Below are 17,181 nucleotides of genomic sequence, written 5' to 3'. Positions count from 1 at the left end.
AATTTAAAACTACTTTGCATATAATTTATTAATTACAAGAAGGCTATGCGCTGCCTGCAGGGGCCACACACAGGGAAAAGGAGGGCATTTAAGTTCTTTTCCAGAACAAGAGGCTAAAAAGAGGACATGTCCTGGAAAAAGAGGGTGCCTGGTCACCCTGAATGGGGCTGAGAGGAAAAAAGTTGGGCGTGATGGCAACGTTCAAAACTTTGTAGTGTATTTAGGAAGTCTCCAGGTGGACTGCACTGCCCACCGGCTTCTATGCAGACATGCGCTGGTGCTTCAAGCTTCAGGGTGCAGATTCCTAAGAACCCACGCGGTCTCACCATCCAGTGGCGTAGCTAGAGGGGGAGTGCAAACTAGCAGTAAGTTTTGCGGGGAGCCTGCCCGCGCTGTGCAAGGGGTCCCTCCCCTTCGGAGCCATTCCAGGAGGGGGGAGCCAAACGGAGCCTGTAATGGCTCCGAAGGGGAGGGACCCCTTGCACAGCGCGGGCAGGCTCCCCGCAAAACTTACTGCTAGTTTGCACCCCCCTTTAGCTACGCCACTGATCTCATCCCGCTGCGGCTGGACTGGGCTTTGCTCAGCCCTTTGCTCTCCGCCCTGCCCCTGCACCCGACTCCAGCTGAAAGCCTCGCCCGCTCTCTATGGTCCTTCTCCCGGGGACTTAGCCAGGAAGGGGGCGCGGCCAGGATGCCGCAGAGCTTCCGGGCTGCAGAGCTCCCAGCCTCGGCCGGAGAGCGAAGCGCGCGTTCCCCGGCTGCGCTGCGCTCAGTGGCGGCGCTTCTGCGTGCGCGACGTGGAGCAGAACCTCGCGAGCATCATCCACTGACCCCAGTAAGCGTGCGGACCAGTGGGTTGCACCCATCCGACCCTTCTTTCTCCCTCCACCTGCCTTGCTTTCCCGACCGGCATCCACACGTTCTCTCTACACGTATCACTCACTTGACACGTGTCAAGGCTCCTACGCACCCGCTCACCATCCCCTGGAAGCTTGCTTGACGTGCACAAGGTGGCTTTGGCTGCATGCATGTGTGAACTGGTTACACCCAGTCATTCACGTAACTTCTCCATAAATGATCCACCCCCCAAATGACCGACGCAGCCTTAAACTCTCCTGCAAAATAATTGTACTGAAATCTCCTTTTCCACCTTCTCCCAAGCATGCTTAGCTATCTCACCTAAGATCGGCCTAGCAGAATGGTGTAGTAGTCAGTTTGCACGAGGAAAATATGGACCCCTAATAGGGCTACTCAATGAGATGTCCTTAAGCAAGTCACTGTCTAGCAGCTGCCCTATTTTAGGCTATAGAGGGGTGGTGGTGGTATAGGGCTGACAAAGTGGTTCTATGCATGTTAACTGAAAAGTAAGCCATGGTCTTTACTGCTAAGAAGTGCCATAGCAGACAGTGCAGTACTAGGCAGGTTTAGAGCCCCATCTACTCTACCCCATCTACATCTACTATGCAGAAGTCTACTCTGAAGTCCCATTATAGTCAATGGAGCTTACTCCCAGGTAAGTGTGGATAGGATTGCAGCCTTAGAGCCCAATCCTATTCATGTCTGCTCAGAAGTAAGTACCATTATAGTCAATGGGGCTTACTCCCAGGTAAGTGTGGATAGGATTGTAGTCTCGATCAGAAGTAAATCTCAACTGTTTTCAGTGGGGCTCATTCCCAGGTAAGTGTGCATAGGATTGCACAGCATGGGCAATTATATAGGTTCTGTTTAGTGCAATGGGACTTACTCCCAGATAAGACTTTATAGGATCACAGCTTTAGTATTGCAGATTAAAGTGCTTCTCTTGCATTCTTTGGAGGATGAGTGGGGTATAAATAAAAGAAACAATAACAAACTTTAACCACCTGTGCTTTTTTGAAAAATCAGTTTGGTTAAAGATAGTTTTTTTTGTCTTCTCAATTTGTTCTAATGAGTGAAACGGGAATTTGAATTGACATAAGTGATTGTAAGGACAGAGTGATGAGATGGCCATAGCTGCAGATTTATCTGATGTAAATAAGTGGTTATTATGCAATACAGAGTTTCTGGGAGTTTAGCTTGCCATTTCAAGAAGCCTGCCTTTTCAAAATATCCCTTAGATTTTCATGAGCTCCTTAAAAAGGTTTACCTTTAATTATTTATTTTTCTGTTTGAAAAAACAATTGTCCTAATTTCTCAAGTCTTGTATTGACTGATTTCTTGTATTTTAAAATGTTATCTCTTGTTCTCTCCAGTTTTAGTTCTGCATGCTTTAGTATTCTGTGACAGTTATCTAAAAGTTTTGATATGACATATTAATGCAATAAGGGCTGTATTTGCAGGGCTTACATGTGAAATAACATGCCAAATGGTGCCCTGCTTTACCTAGTGACGTACCAGTCTCTGCTTCTCCAGCTCCTTGGAGAAAGAAAAGAAAGTACTTAAGGTCACCACTGTCCTCTCCTTCATACTTCCTCTTCTGCACTGTCCCGCTCTTCCTTTCCCAATCTAGGAAGCAGCAGCAGCAGTGGAGGCGATTGGTTGTCAGAGGTGGGTGCTCCCCACCAACTGGGTACCTATGGCAACTAAGGCCCAAATCCTAACCGACTTTCCAGCATTGGCATAGCAGTGCCAATGGGACGTGTGCTGCATCTTGCAGTTGAGTGGCACTCACAGAGCCCTCCTCAAAGTAAGGGAATTTTTGTTCCCTTACCTCAGAGCTGCACTGCCCTTATACCGGTGCTGGAAAGTTGGTTAGGATTGCGCCCTAACTGTCTCAATCAACCTTACAGATGGGCCTGTCTTACTAGCTATAACCCACCCTCTTTCTCCTCTTTGCTCAGCTCTCTGAACTTGAGAACGCTGCACAAAAGAAATTGAAAAGATATGAACGTGCTGAGCTAGCTGATGAAGGGTCTCATGGCTTTTGAAAGGTCATGGATGAGGATGGTCCAGTTACAAAAAGCAAGAAGGCTTCTGATGGGCAGGTGCCTGCTGCAGAGACACATTGCAACCAGAATCCCTACCAAATATGCTTCATTTTCTGAAGTTCTGCAGTTACATGAAAAGCAATTCACAAGCATCACCTTCCCTCTTCAAGATCTGGCCAGATATCTCGCCCCTAATGTGGACACATCATGCTTTCAGATTTTCAATCCTAACCGTGATGACATCGACAGAGCAGAAATGTTTTTCGTCCCATCACGCGAACATGTAATTGATTATTTCACTTCGGCTGTCCGGATGGGTCATGTCCCACAGATATCAAAACCTGAGGTGAGATCATTGGAAGTGTAGTTTATTTCTTACTCTTAGACAACTCTCTAGCAGCCCAATCTTAACCAACTTTCCAGCACCGATGCAGCTACAATGCAACCCTATGATAAGAGACAAATGTTTCCTTACCTTGAAAAGGTCTCTATGAGTGCCCCCCTCCCCCAGGATGCGGAGTGTCCCCTGTTGACACAGCTGCATCAGTGCTGGAAAGTTTAGTTAGAATTGGGTTGTTAACAATTATTTGTGTGCTAATGTGGAAGAAGAACCCAGTGTAGCTAAATTTTTACAGTTTGAAATTTGGTAGTGGGTCAAAGGGAAGGGATTAGCAAGAGGCATGGATTGTAGAAATGCACATGGCTTTGATTGTAGAATATGGATTTTAATACAGCTGATCAAAATAATCTTCTGGTCCTCGTCATTGAGAATACCACATGTGCAACTTTATGCCCCAAACATAAAGCTTGCAGGGGCAATGTGCTTTCAGTAGAGGTATTTGTTTCTGGTGAGTCTTACTGAACACAGTGGGCTAAGGAAAATAAAAAAAACAAAACACAGTTTTCAGACACCTCTAGCTTTCAGATATCTACCCAGGCATAGTAAACAGTAAGTAATGTTCTTGCAACATTATAAATTCCTGCAACATAATAAATTCCTAATAGGAGACACTATGTGGGATCAGGAGTGAATGTTAGCAACTGTCCTTGAAATGCATACTACAAAGACCAATTTTAGAATTAGGGGGATCAGAGCAGTCTTCTAATTAGGGAATAACCCTACTTCACTTACACCCCAATCCTATGCATGTCTACTCAGAAGTTGAGTCCGCATTGCGTTCAGTGGGGCTTACTCCGAGGTAAGTGTGCATACAATTGCAGCCTCAGTAGAGGCCCCTGTTCTTTAGAATTGTAATGTAGGCAAACTGAATAAATATGTACAGAGTTGTCCAATTTTCATAATTCATTCTAACAACAGAATTTGAGAGGCCTCCTAGGTGTTCTGAAATTTTGGAGACCTTGAGGTTTCCTAGTGACCTTGAGTGTTCACTGCGGAGAAAAGAGCTTCTCCAGGACTTCTATATCCTTTGGAGGCATGCATTCTTTGCTGACACTTGACTGATTTTGCAGTGTAATTGGGACTGTGCAATTGTCAGGATGACAAAGGAGATCACAGATGAATGGCTCCTTCCTTTATTTAACACTTGCCAGTAACTGAGAAAGATACTTGTGCAATAACCTGCTTTTTTTTTTTGCCAGGTTTGCTTTTTAGGAAGAAGCAATGTTGGAAAATCCTCCTTACTCAGAGCCTTGTTTTCACTGGCCCCTGATGTTGAAGTCCGAGTTTCGAAACGTCCAGTAAGTGGCTTTGGCAGACTTCTTACAGTTGCTTTGGAAGTCCATGTTAATTGACAATAATTGAGAGCAAGATTATTCTGTTCTGCGTCACATATTCTAAAATCAACAGATTTTTTACTGATAAGGGAAATTCAGCTGGGAGGGAAACTCAGTACAGGCGATGGAAACTGAGGCCTGGTTCACATATACATGTTCACAATAAGATGACTTAAGCATCAATTGATTGTTTTCATGTATGAGTGAACTATCACAGATGAAACAGAGAGAGAGAGAGAGTGTTCATATCACCTTTGACATAACGGTCACATTCAGATAATTCCCATCACGGTTCCAAACCGGGAACCAACAGCAAGCTTGAGCACTCCTCTCTGGTGCTGTAAATAGTATATCCTGGTTTCGTAAAACCACTGTTGGCTGTGATGGCTGAACTTGCAAACTGTGCATTGAGCAATCCCTCCAAACCAGAATAAACCATGGTTTATTTCCAGAGAAAAAAGCAAAAATCAGTCAGACTTTACAGAAAATTCAAAGAGTATAGCCTTGTTTTATCTCTCCATTCTGTCATAATTTTGGTTCTTATCTCCACTCAGATACGTAGAAATGAAAAACACATTTCTGATGAGCCCACAACCTCTTGTTGCTTTATTTATTATTCTAGCTGCTAACTAGGATAAGACAAAAATCTCTCAGTCTTTCTCTAGGGTCACACTAAGAAGATGAATTTCTTCCATGTGGGAAAACTCTTTACTTTGGTGGATATGCCAGGCTATGGTTACAGAGCACCCGAAGATTTTGCAGAGATGGTTGAGCCTTATTTAAATCAACGTCAAAAGTAAGAGAGCTATTTTGACTGTACAGTATACTATTGCAGTTGCATCGAAATCTTATCTGTTGGATGATGGAAGTGGGTTAAACAAATTGTATTTACCATTCCATTTTGTAGCAGTGGTAGTAATATGTTATCTTCAGTAGGAAGACATAATAGATAACATTAAATAGTTTTTATATACATTGTCTGTATGATCTTGGGCCAGCAACACTATTTGTAACTATAGTTTTATAAATAATCTTGCACCATTCTTGAAAGGGTGAACCGGAGCCCATACAAATAATGAAACTGCCCCAAGAGGGACCTTGGTTATCTATACTATTCTGACAATAAGATTTTACTATGCATTGGCTTGGTTCAAACATAAGGCAAAACCATGGTTTAACTTTTTTCTTTTTTTTTGCAGATGAGTATGTTTTCTGACCTCACTTATAAGGCTGAGCTAACAAACATGATATGTTTTAACATCTGAACCAAGCCAGTCCATAAACCTAGTTTGTTGGGGGCTAACAAACCAGGATCTTAAACTACAGTTTGAAGCAGATTTGTAAACCACACTATGTTCTAACTGTGGTTTGCTGTTTTGTCTGAATTCACATTGACAGGGCTATTTGTGCACCTCAAGAGGGCAGCTGCAACATGGAAATAGAAATTGCTCCACCTTCAAGAGGCTGCTCAGTCTTGAGCAGATAAGAAAAAAAGTTAAGCAGTTCTTAACCACTCTTTGCCTGTTGAATGTGTGGAACCTCATACCATGGTTTGGATTTTTAACTATAGTTAGCCCAAACCATGGCTTTGTGTGATGTCTGAACTCAACCATTGGGGAGACATTTTTGGTAAAATAGTCATCTTAAGTAAAGTCATCTCTTGGCTACAGTTTAAGATTTGAAAATGGAGAATATGTATCCCTCTTGCAGTAATCTCGATTATTATTTTTTGTTCCTGCTGCTGCTAAACCTTGTGTTTATTTTCTCTAGCTTGAAACGGACATTCTTATTGGTTGATGGCAAAACAGGAATTCAGAAAGAGGACAATATTGCTATTGAAATGTTGGAAGAATTTGGGATCCCTTATGTTGTGAGTCACAATCTGTTTAAAAAATTTGAGAAAGTGAAAATAGAATATGAAATTGGTTAGTCTCCAAATATAGCGAAACTTAAGACATATGCATTAATTCTACCCAAGGTTATGCTTTGTTTTGTTGATCTCAGTGGAATTATTATGCATCTTGTGTTTTATTTTTGCTAAAATTGCAGTTACTTCCCTTACATAAGGGAATAATGAATTACTTGCAAAAGGAAACTATTGAACTTGTGTTATATATCTGTTGCTAGGAGTCTTTAGAAGCCTTTGAAGAAGCAGCAAAAATAACAACAACAAAAAAACCCAACTCTTTATCATATACTATAATTATGCTGCTGTCAGCTTCCAGAGTTTTACAGAATAGTGCAGGGGTTCTCAAAGTGTGCATAGCAATACCTGAGGGTGTCCCAGCACATTCACAGTGTCACCACGGGCGCTGCCAGACACAGCCATGAAATCTCATGAGATCCAAGATGGTGGTGCCCAAATCTTGCAAGACTTGGGCACAGACATCTTGGATCTTGTAAAATTTTGTGAGATCCAAGATGGTGGCACCTGGCTGAGCTGGGAAGAAGAGGATGTGAGGTCATCATGACTCAGGGAACTTTGGGAACCACTGGAATAGTATATTGATTGATCCAGCTTTTATTTTTTCAATCATCATGTTTGGAGAGGTGAATTGGAAAACATGTGAAGTACATCTATCCAAAATTGCCCTTGGTGCCAACACAAATATGGAAAAACAAAGAATATGGGACATGATTGACAAGAAATGAAGAAACCTATTCATGTTCTGTACTCAGTTATGTGATTTGCTCTGTAAACCACATGGTGAACATGTTTGTTGAAAAGCAGTATATAAATATTCTTATTAATAATAAAATATTGCATGTAGTGTCTACTGCCTTGGAAATCATACTGGCTGGGTTTGAACAACCAAGAACTAACCATGGTCTGTTTAGCTTAAGCCATTTTTGCCCAATGTTGCATATATGCAACAGGGACCAAATGTGTACACCTGTGGGCTGGGCAGAAATGAGTTAAACCTTGATTTTGCATTCTATCTAAACCCAAGGTTGTCTGCAGACTGTGGTTTGTTTTGGGCTAACTAACAAGGCCCTGAAGCAACAGTTTGCGGCTGGTCTGCAAATCACAGCTTGGGGCCATTGCCCCTCCTCAAGAAACTACTGCACAATGGAGATGGGGGTGAATTTATGAAGCTAAGTCCTGAGCACATGTAATGGGGGAAAGCAGGCAAGAAGCTATGGTATGTACAGTATGTCTGAAAGTTTAAAAGGGGAGGTCAGTTCTTACTGTTTAGCACAGACTGTGGTTTTTCATTTTATGATAACTCAGCCACGGAATTAGAGGGATTGTTGGTCTGGCCCATTTAGGTTGTTCACAACTACATGCTTAATACTTAGGCATAATACTCTTTTGAGGGAGGACAAGAAATGTTGGGCTTTACCTATGACAAAAGCATGAAACTGGAGTGAGAAATAGTTGGGGGAGATATAAGAGTTGAGCGTTGAGTACAAGATATGTTCCTCTAAAGGTAGTTTAAAAAAAAATAGTAATAATAATAATCAGTAATTAAAAAGTTGCTCTGGGAGACTGCCTGTGACTTTTTTCCCCCACAGATTGTATTAACAAAAATTGATACAGCACCCAAAGGTGTGATGGCAAAAAATGTACTACAGATGCAAGACTTCATAAAGAAGAATACACAAGGGTGCTTTCCTCAGATCTTTCCAGTCAGGTAAAGTATATAAAAAAATCTTATTCAAGTAGAACAAGTAGAGTTGGGAAAAAATACTGGAATTATCATTTTCTCATCACATTAAGAAATAAAACTTTTCTTTGTTTCCACAGTTCTTTGTACTATTCTGGAATCCATGTGCTAAGATGCTTTATAGCACATGTTACTGGACATTTTCAATTATCCTCTTGATAACAACTTATGCTCCACATGATCATAACTTCATATTGTATGTTTCTCTACTACTAGAAGCAAGAAGTACTGCTCTGCACACTTTTCTACTTTGATATTTTTTCTTTGTAAATAATTTGTGTAAAATAAATGCCATTTAAACTATTCATATACAGTAACTTCAAATTCAGTGTTGTTTTACAGTATAATAATTTGAGTCAATTTATCAGATCTGAGATGTAACCCCAGAAGTATGTGTTTTAAGCCATTTCTGCCAATGTTGCATATATGCAATAGGGATCAAATGTGTACACCTGTGGGCTGGGCAGAAATGGGTTAAACATATGCTTCTTTCTAACCTAGATGGTTAGATTAATTGAAACCTTAGACTGTACCTGTGCAGTCTTGAATCAATGCTTGGCTTAACTTTGAATACCCATTGATGCACAACTGAGCTGCAATTTCTATTCAGCAGTTGGTCAGATTGCCAACTTCTCAACCAAACTGTACTTGTGACTTAATAAACTGATAGCTAGTAGCATGTGTTGTTGATGCTTTACCTTTAATTTCTAAGGTCAAGTTGCTGTTAAAGGCACACCTACAGAGGTCAGTTGAAAATCTGGCCAACTTTCACACTTCCGTTGCAGTCTCCCTTCATGCATCTTGGTGGCTTCAGCTCATCTCATGCTATGTGATGGAGCCATTGCTGAATTATAAAACCCACAGCATTCCTATCTTTATGTGCTTACATCATCTCTAAACTAAAAGGTACAGTTTATAGTGTGGTAATTCCGCTTTCTCTTTCATAGATTCTAGTTCATCTGAGCTGTAGGTCTGGATGGAGAATATAAAGTTGAAAAGAGAGTCTCACCCATAATAAAGGAATTGTATCATACAATGCTATCAAAGTATGAAGGGTGTGCAATTTATGGTATTTCAGGTTCCGGTATCAAAGAGATGCAACTATCACTTTTTAGAGTTTCAGGTATGATACAGCCTGGATCTCTTTGGGGATGACAAAGAATAATTTGCTCCTATCAGCTGCTGTACAAAAGTAAATAATTATAAAAAAAATGTTTTGATAACTACTTGGAAAGATCAAGAAATACATCCACTGGCATTATAGTAACTCAGTGAAACAGCATTGAGTTTGCATATGTAAAGATCACTCCCTAATCTCCAAAATCTCAGGTAGCAGGGCCAGGAAATCTTTCCATCTTCGAGAGCAGTAGGTCTGGTTGATGAAAATACTTGGGTTAGATGAACCTGGATGTCAGCAATATGGTTCCCCTCTACTTTCCCAGGGATTCCCCAGAACCCCTTAATGATGACTCTTCAGATAGAAGGGGCCTGCTCTTGAAGAACCGACCACCAACTCAGTTCTATCTTAGGGCCCAGTCCTATCCAATTTTCCAGTGCTGGTGCAGTCGTGCCATCAAGTTGTGTGCTGCATCCTATGGTGGAGGGGCAGTCACTGGGGCCTTCTCAAGGTATGGGAACATGTGTTCCCTTACCATGGGGCTGTATTGTGGTTACACCAGAGCAGGAAAGTTGGATAGGATTGGGCCTTTTGTTAGCAAAAGGTGTTATCAGCAAGTATCCCAGTAGCTGTTTTGTGTCTCTGCTGTCTCCTAGAAGCTCTCATGCCTTTTTTAGACTCACAGTGCAATCCTATGTATGGTCTACTCAGAAATAAACCGCTTTGGAGTCCAGTGGGACTTATTCCTAGCCAAGTGCATATATAGGACTCTAACCTCCATCAAGCAGCCTGTTTCTATATGTATCTGAAATTGCATACAATTGCTATCATGATCAGGGCGACCAGATGTCCTCTTTTTCCAGGTCATGTCCTCTTTTTTGCCTCATGTCCTGGAAAAGAACTTAAAGGTCCTCCTTTTCCCTGTGAGCAGGTTCCTGCAGGCAGCACATAGCCCTCTAGTAATGAATAAATTATCATCATTGGCAACCTTCAGTCTCGAAAGACTATGGTATCGCGCTCTGAAAGGTGGTTCTGGCACAGCGTCTAGTGTGGCTGAAAAGGCCAATCCGGGAGTGACAGTCCCTTCCACACCGGGAGCAAGTGCAGTCTGACCCTGGTCTGTCTCCCTGGCTACGGGCCTTCCTTCTTTGCCTCTTTGCCTCAGACTGTTGGCCAAGTGTCTCTTCAAACTGGGAAAGGCCATGCTGCACAGCCTGCCTCCGAGCAGGCCGCTCAGAGGCCAGGGTTTCCCACTTGTTGAGGTCCATCCCTAAGGCCTTCAGATGCCTCTTACAGATGTCCTTGTATCGCAGCTGTGGTCTACCTGTAGGGCGCTTTCCTTGCACGAGTTCACCATAGAGGAGATCCTTTGGGATCCGGCCATCATCCATTCTCACGACATGCCCGAGCCAACGCAGGCGGCTGTGTTTCAGCAGTGCATACATGCTAGGGATTCCAGCACCTTCCAGGACTGTGTTGTTAGGAACTTTGTCCTGCCAGGTGATGCCGAGAATGCACCGGAGGCAGCGCATGTGGAAAGTGTTCAGTTTCCTGTTGTGAGCGAAGAGTCCATGACTCGCTGCAGTACAGAAGTGTACTCAGGACGCAAGTTCTGTAGACCTGGATCTTGGTATGTTCTGTCAGCTTCTTGTTGGACCAGACTCTCTTTGTGAGTCTGGAAAACGTGGTAGCTGCTTTACCGATGCGTTTGTTTAGCTCAGTATCGAGAGAAAGAGTGTCGGAGATCGTTGAGCCAAGGTACACAAAGTCATGGACAACCTCCAGTTCATGCGCAGAGATTGTAATGCAGGGAGGTGGGTCCACATCCTGAACCATGACCTGTGTTTTCTTTAGGCTGATCGTCAGTCCAAAATCTTGGCAGGCCTTGCTAAAACGATCCATGAGCTGCTGGAGATCTTTGGCAGAGTGGGTAGTGACAGCTGCATCGTCGGCAAAGAGGAAGTCACGCAGACATTTCAGCTGGACTTTGGACTTTGCTCTCAGTCTGGAGAGGTTGAAGAGCTTTCCATCTGATCTGGTCCAGAGATAGATGCCTTCTGTTGCAGTTCCAAAGGCCTGCTTCAGCAGGACAGCGAAGAAGATCCCAAACAAGGTTGGTGCAAGAACACAGCCTTGCTTCACTCCGCTTCGGATGTCAAAGGGGTCTGATGTGGAGCCATCGAAGACAACAGTGCCCTTCATGTCCTTGTGGAAGGATCTGATGATGCTGAGGAGCCTGGGTGGACATCCGATCTTGGGGAGAATCTTGTAGAGGCCGTCCCTGCTGACCAGGTCGAAAGCCTTCGTGAGATCTATGAAGGCTATAAAGAGTGGCTGTCGTTGTTTCCTGCATTTCTCCTGCAGTTGTCTAAGGGAGAATACCATATCAGTGGTGGACCTGCTGGCTCGGAATCCGCACTGTGATTCTGGATAAACGCTCTCTGCAAGTACCTGGAGCCTCTTTAGTGCAACTCGGGCAAACAGCTTTCCTACAACGCTAAGGAGAGAGATGCCACGGTAGTTGTTGCAGTCACCCCTGTCACCTTTGTTCTTGTACAGCATGATGATGTTTGCATCCCTCATGTCTTGAGGAACTTCACCTTCTCTCCAGCAGAGACAGAGGATTTCATGCAGCTCAGTAGCGATGATCTCTTTGCAGCACTTTAGGACTTCAGCAGGGATGCTGTCTTTTCCAGGTGCCTTGCCAAAGGCAAGGGAGTCCAGAGCCACGTGAAGTTCTTCTAGGGTTGGTTCACTGTCAAGCTCCTCCAGCACAGGCAGGCACTCAATGTTGTTCAGCGCTTCTTCGGTGACTACATTTTCTCTGGAATATAGCTCAGAGTAGTGCTGCACCCAGCGTTCCATCTGCTGCGCCTGATCCTGGATGACCTCGCCTGCGGCGGACTTCAGAGGGGCAATTTTCTTCTGTGTTGGACCTAGGGCCTGCTTGATACCGTCATACATCCCCTTGATGTTGCCCGTGTCAGCTGCTATCTGTATCTCGGAACAGAGCTGGAGCCAGTAGTCATTAGCACATCTCCTGGCAGTCTGCTGGACTTTGCTGTGAGCAGCTCGGAGGACCTGCAGGTTACGCTCACTGGTACAGGCCTTGTGTGCTGCTTGAGCTCTCCTCTTTTCCTCAATGACTGGTGTCAACTCCTCAGAGTGGGCTTCAAACCAGTCTGCCTTTTTGTTGGTCTTCTTGCCAAATATGGACAAGGCGGTGTTGTAAACGGCATTCTTGAATGTTCCCATCTGTTGGATGCGTTTGCATCGACCGGGCCTGGAAGAGATTCCTCAAGCGCTCGTGCAAATTCCTCCACTTTTCTCTGATCCCGGGTCTTGCTGGTATCAATGCGAGGTCTTCCTTTCTTTTTCGTGTGATACAGTCGCTTTGTTTGCAGTTTCACTCTGCTGCACACCAGGGAGTGGTCAGTGTCACAGGCAGCACTGAATAAATTATATGTAATATGCACTGAATAAATTATATGTAATACAGTAGCACTGTACAGTATACAGTAGCACTGAATAAATTATATGTAATATGTAATACAGTTTTAAATTTAGTAATAAGGAATATAGTGTTTAACCACATAAAATCAATATATGTGTGTTTTTTTTCTTTTATTTTGTCATGTTCTACATTTTTCTTGGATGTCCTAAGTTTTGGGGTGCCTGGTCCTCTTTTGCGGTTATGACATCTGGTCACCCTGATCATGGTGTTACCCCAGCAGTGTGTCTTCCAGAGAACTGAGGTGCACTTAGAAACAAGCAATGTATATAATGGACCTGCAGTTTCCTCTGAATACTTAAAGTACCTGACTTCTGTATGCTATACCTACTTAAAAAAAAAAAATCTGGAATGATGTATTGCTTTCTGGATATTAGGGAAAGTCTTTCATTTAAAAATTGCAACAAACATTGAAAAAAATGATGGGATAGAATAATGGGATGTAGCATGCAGTTAAAATCAATAAAAATACTTAAAATAACAAACTCTAATAGCGAATAAACAGCAGTGACCATTAGGGGAATGAGAGCCCCATCCTATGCCTGTCTACTCAGAAGTAAGCCCCGTAGTAGTGAATGGGGCTTACTCCCAGGAAAGTGTGGACAGGACTGCAGCCTTATTCTACTGCCTAAACCACAGGAATCTCCAAGGCAGCCTCTGTAAGGGTCAGCTGCTAATGTTCACCGTGAACAGCGCAGCTTAAGCAGGCAGTGCGAGCCTCCAAAGCGCATCTCCATTGGAACAGGGTGGCTGGGATGGTCCCTAAGTAATGGCACAATGCTTCAGCCACCCTTCTGAGCATGCGCAGATACTTCCGTCCGAAAGGCGGGTAAGGGCACTGTGGTTACATCCGCAGTTAGGGAGCATGCGCACGGCGAGCTGCGCATGCTCAGTGCCACTTAGTGAAACTACCACTAGAGGGGGAAGGTGGCCGGGGGCAGTCGGACGGGCGTGCCTGGACCGGGAAGCCGAGGAGAGGCAGTGGTGGTCGCTGCCGGCATGGCGGACGAAGAGGAGGACCCTCCTGTGAGTGAACCTGGCAGAGCGCTGAGGGGCGGCCGCTGTGGGGCTTTGCGGGAGGAAGGAGGCTCCTGTGGGAGGCTCTGGGGGAATCTGGAGCCCCCGCCCTGGGGGCTAAGGGGAGAATCGGGCTGAGGAGTGCCCAGGCTGTGCAAGAGAGATTAACATATTGGTTCTTTACCCAGCATGTGGTTAGTCTGTGGAACTCCTTGCCACAGAATGTGGGGGTGGCACCTGGCCCAGATGCCTTTAAAAGGGGACTGGACAGAGTTCTGGAGGAAAAGTCCATCACGGGTTGCAAGTCTGTGGGACTCCTTGCCGCAGGATGTGTTGATGCCTTAGATGCCTTTAAAAGGGGATTGGACAGATTTCTGGAGGAAAAGTCCATCACGGGTTACAAGTCTGTGGAACCCCCTGCCACAGGATGTGGTGATGGCACCTGGCCCATATGCCTTTAAAAGGGGACTGGACAGAGTTCTGGAGGAAAAGTCCATCACGGGTTACAAGTCTGTGGGACTCCTTGCCACAGGATGTGGTGATGGCTTTGATGCCTTTAAAAGGGGATTGGACAGATTTCTGGAGGAAAAGTCCATCATGGGTTACAAGCTGTGATGGGTATGTGCAACCTCCTGATTTTAGGCTATCCCTGAATGCCAGATGAAAGGGAGGGCACCAGGATGCACATCTCTTGTTTTGTGTGCTCCCTGAGGCATCTGGTGGGTCACTGTGAGGTATGGAAGCTGGGACTAGATGGACCTTTGGTTTGATCCTGTGAGGCTGTTCTTATATATAGGTAGATTAACCCATTTTTGCCCAGCCCACAAATGTACACATTGATCCCTGTTGCATATATGCAATGTTGGGCAGAAATGGCTTTAAGACTGCAGCCCCAAACACACTTGGTGGGGGAGAAAGCCCCAATGACCACCATGGAAGTTACTTATCAGTCAACCACAGGCAGGGCCCATGGGGGGGGCAGTATCATAAAGGGGACCCAGGAGCCAAAGGAGGGGCCCAGAAATTTCCTGGGATCTTACATTTTCCAATCTCATCTGGACTCGCTGCCTATGCACTAGTGGCATGGTAGTGGCTGCTGCCGGAAGTCATATGCACTGGGCCAAGGAATGCACACATGACACTCCCCAACACAGTGTCAAATCTGTACTTAGCTGGTAGTGAGTCATATTGAATTCAGTGGGACTTGCCTATGGGTCAACATGCATAGGATTGGGCTGTTAAGTTTAGGCTTGCTTGGACTGCATTTCCATTCCATTCTTTTTCTTGATTTTTGTTCTCTTTTTAGTTTGAAGAGGACACTGAGGAGGCTGGAGGAGGCCCAGATGGTGGGCAGGGCAAAAGGAAGAGGCTATTCTCCAAAGAATGTAAGTTTCTGCTGTGAGGTTTGTACCCTCCACACTCCTTCTTCCCTTTCAAAGAATTTTCTCTTTCCCCATCATAAGGTTTTTTTGTTTTTTTAAATGCTAGTGTCTCTGTAGCCCTTCTGGATTCCGCATGTGTTCAGCAAACATTGTGGGGCAAGTGGACTGTAGCTGCCAGAACTGCCTCCAGCAGCAGTGCTCCTGCACATTCACCACTTGACCCCTGTGTGTTGGTTAGAAGGTCTGAGATGGGAACCTTCTTGCACTTGGGTGTCTCTATGCAATTGGAACCTTGTGCAGTTAGGGTTCCCGATTACATAGCTAAGGCTACATTAGAGTCCTGTTTTGAACCTTCTGCTGAATGCAGTCTGGGGGCAGGACCAGGGAGCACTTTTCTGTTCCCCCACCACAGGTTATCTAAATGCCTTGAGAAATAGGTGTGTGGCAAAAAGGCATTTTATTAGATATCTTCTGGAATGGCTAGTGTATCATTTTACATTAGTAAATAAATAGGAGGTTGCAGATGCCATGCCTCTCTTAGCACTGAGAGTTATATATAATTTAAAAAGTTGCTGCTTAGTTGCTCTTACTAAGAGATCAGTGAATAGTTTATAAATCTTTCAGACACAGCGGAAGATTCCCTTTCACTCTGCAGGTCTTTTGATTCCGCAGTGAGATGCATGATGTATGGATTTGGAGATGATCAGAACCCCTACACAGAGTCAGTGGATATTCTTGAAGACCTGGTCATAGAGTTTATCACAGAAATGGTAGGTCCTACTCTACCGGCATGCTTTTACATTATCCCAAACTGGGTGAGATCTGGAGACTCTCTTTTTGTGATGTAGTTTGTGTTCCTTGATTCTTAGAGTTCTAAAGGAGTGCACAAAATGCAACTGTTGATCGGGCCACTTTGTGCAGCAAGCATGGTGGAGACTGTGCTGACAATGTGGTTTCTTTCTTTCGAAGAATGCTTGGCAGGAAGAATTGCATCTACTGTATACTCTAGCAGTCTTCCACTAGAGGCCATTTGCTATGTGAGCCTTTCCTAAATGTTATCTTTTTTTTCTTGATACTAGTCATTAATTTGTGTTCAATATATAACAGATCGCTTAGTGAGAGAAGTAACATAAGCTGACTCTGCATATTTTCCTCAGTTCTGAGGCAGTGGGAAATGATTTTTGATGGGAAAAGTACATCTAGAAAAGAAGCATGTATCAGAAAAGGGATTTTACTTGATAATTAAGTAGTTGCATAGGGTGGTGGTAAACCTTGGAATTCATGAACTGGTAGAAACCGGCCAAGGCAGGTGACACTTTCAGTGAGACAGATACACACTGTGTACAGCTCACCAATAATTTTGTATCATGGTTTTTATCATCCTATCTAGAAATAGAGAATTGTTGACTTCTCTGTTGGATTGAACTTTTTTTCTCCTATCCCAATTCAAATTGATTTTGTTTGATGCTTCTAATAGACTCACAAAGCAATGTCAATTGGACGGCAAGGTCGAGTGCAGGTTGAAGATATTGTCTTCTTGATCCGCAAGGACCCACGGAAGTTTGCTCGGGTCAAAGACTTGCTAACGATGAATGAAGAGCTGAAGCGGGCCAGGAAGGCATTTGATGAAGCCAACTATGGATCTTGAGGTCTCTTGTGATGCAGACAGTTGATATGTACAGGACTACATGTATCATTTTTCTGATGTACTGGCCTTAATGAATCTATACTGCTGAATTCTGCAATGTGGACCTCAAATTTGAGACTTTGCTCAAATATAACTCTTGTTTCTTTTCATTAAAATATATCACTATCACTATATTTGTTACACTTGAAAATGTAAAAA

At 43.9% G+C, this 17,181-nt stretch overlaps 2 protein-coding genes across 3 annotated transcripts; both read left to right on the top strand.

The window, feature by feature from the left end:
- The first annotated feature begins 713 nt into the window (after positions 1-713).
- On the top strand, positions 714-8,987 carry GTPBP8 (GTP binding protein 8 (putative)). The gene is made up of 7 exons (XM_066620688.1): positions 714-835; positions 2,820-3,252; positions 4,506-4,604; positions 5,306-5,436; positions 6,411-6,510; positions 8,157-8,275; positions 8,389-8,987. Exons 2-7 carry the CDS (start codon positions 2,884-2,886, stop codon positions 8,465-8,467), a joined length of 897 nt encoding a protein of 298 aa, XP_066476785.1. The 5' UTR covers positions 714-835; positions 2,820-2,883; the 3' UTR covers positions 8,468-8,987.
- A 4,843-nt stretch (positions 8,988-13,830) lies between these two features.
- Positions 13,831-17,154, top strand: TAF13 (TATA-box binding protein associated factor 13). Of its 2 annotated transcripts, none has more exons than XM_066622057.1 (4): positions 13,831-13,962; positions 15,260-15,338; positions 16,008-16,105; positions 16,813-17,154. In XM_066622057.1, the coding sequence occupies exons 1-4, from the start codon at positions 13,936-13,938 to the stop codon at positions 16,981-16,983; spliced, it is 375 nt and encodes a 124-aa protein (XP_066478154.1). In that variant the 5' UTR covers positions 13,831-13,935; the 3' UTR covers positions 16,984-17,154. The 2 variants fall into 2 exon arrangements, with proteins under 2 accessions (XP_066478154.1, XP_066478153.1); XM_066622056.1 differs by having other exon boundaries at positions 15,960-16,105.
- The last annotated feature ends 27 nt before the right edge of the window (positions 17,155-17,181 follow it).

Source organism: Tiliqua scincoides, chromosome 3 (assembly GCF_035046505.1).
Source record: "Tiliqua scincoides isolate rTilSci1 chromosome 3, rTilSci1.hap2, whole genome shotgun sequence".
Classification (NCBI taxonomy): domain Eukaryota; kingdom Metazoa; phylum Chordata; class Lepidosauria; order Squamata; family Scincidae; genus Tiliqua; species Tiliqua scincoides.
Note: the sequence above shows the minus strand (reverse complement) of the source record. Positions and strands in the feature narration are given on the sequence as shown.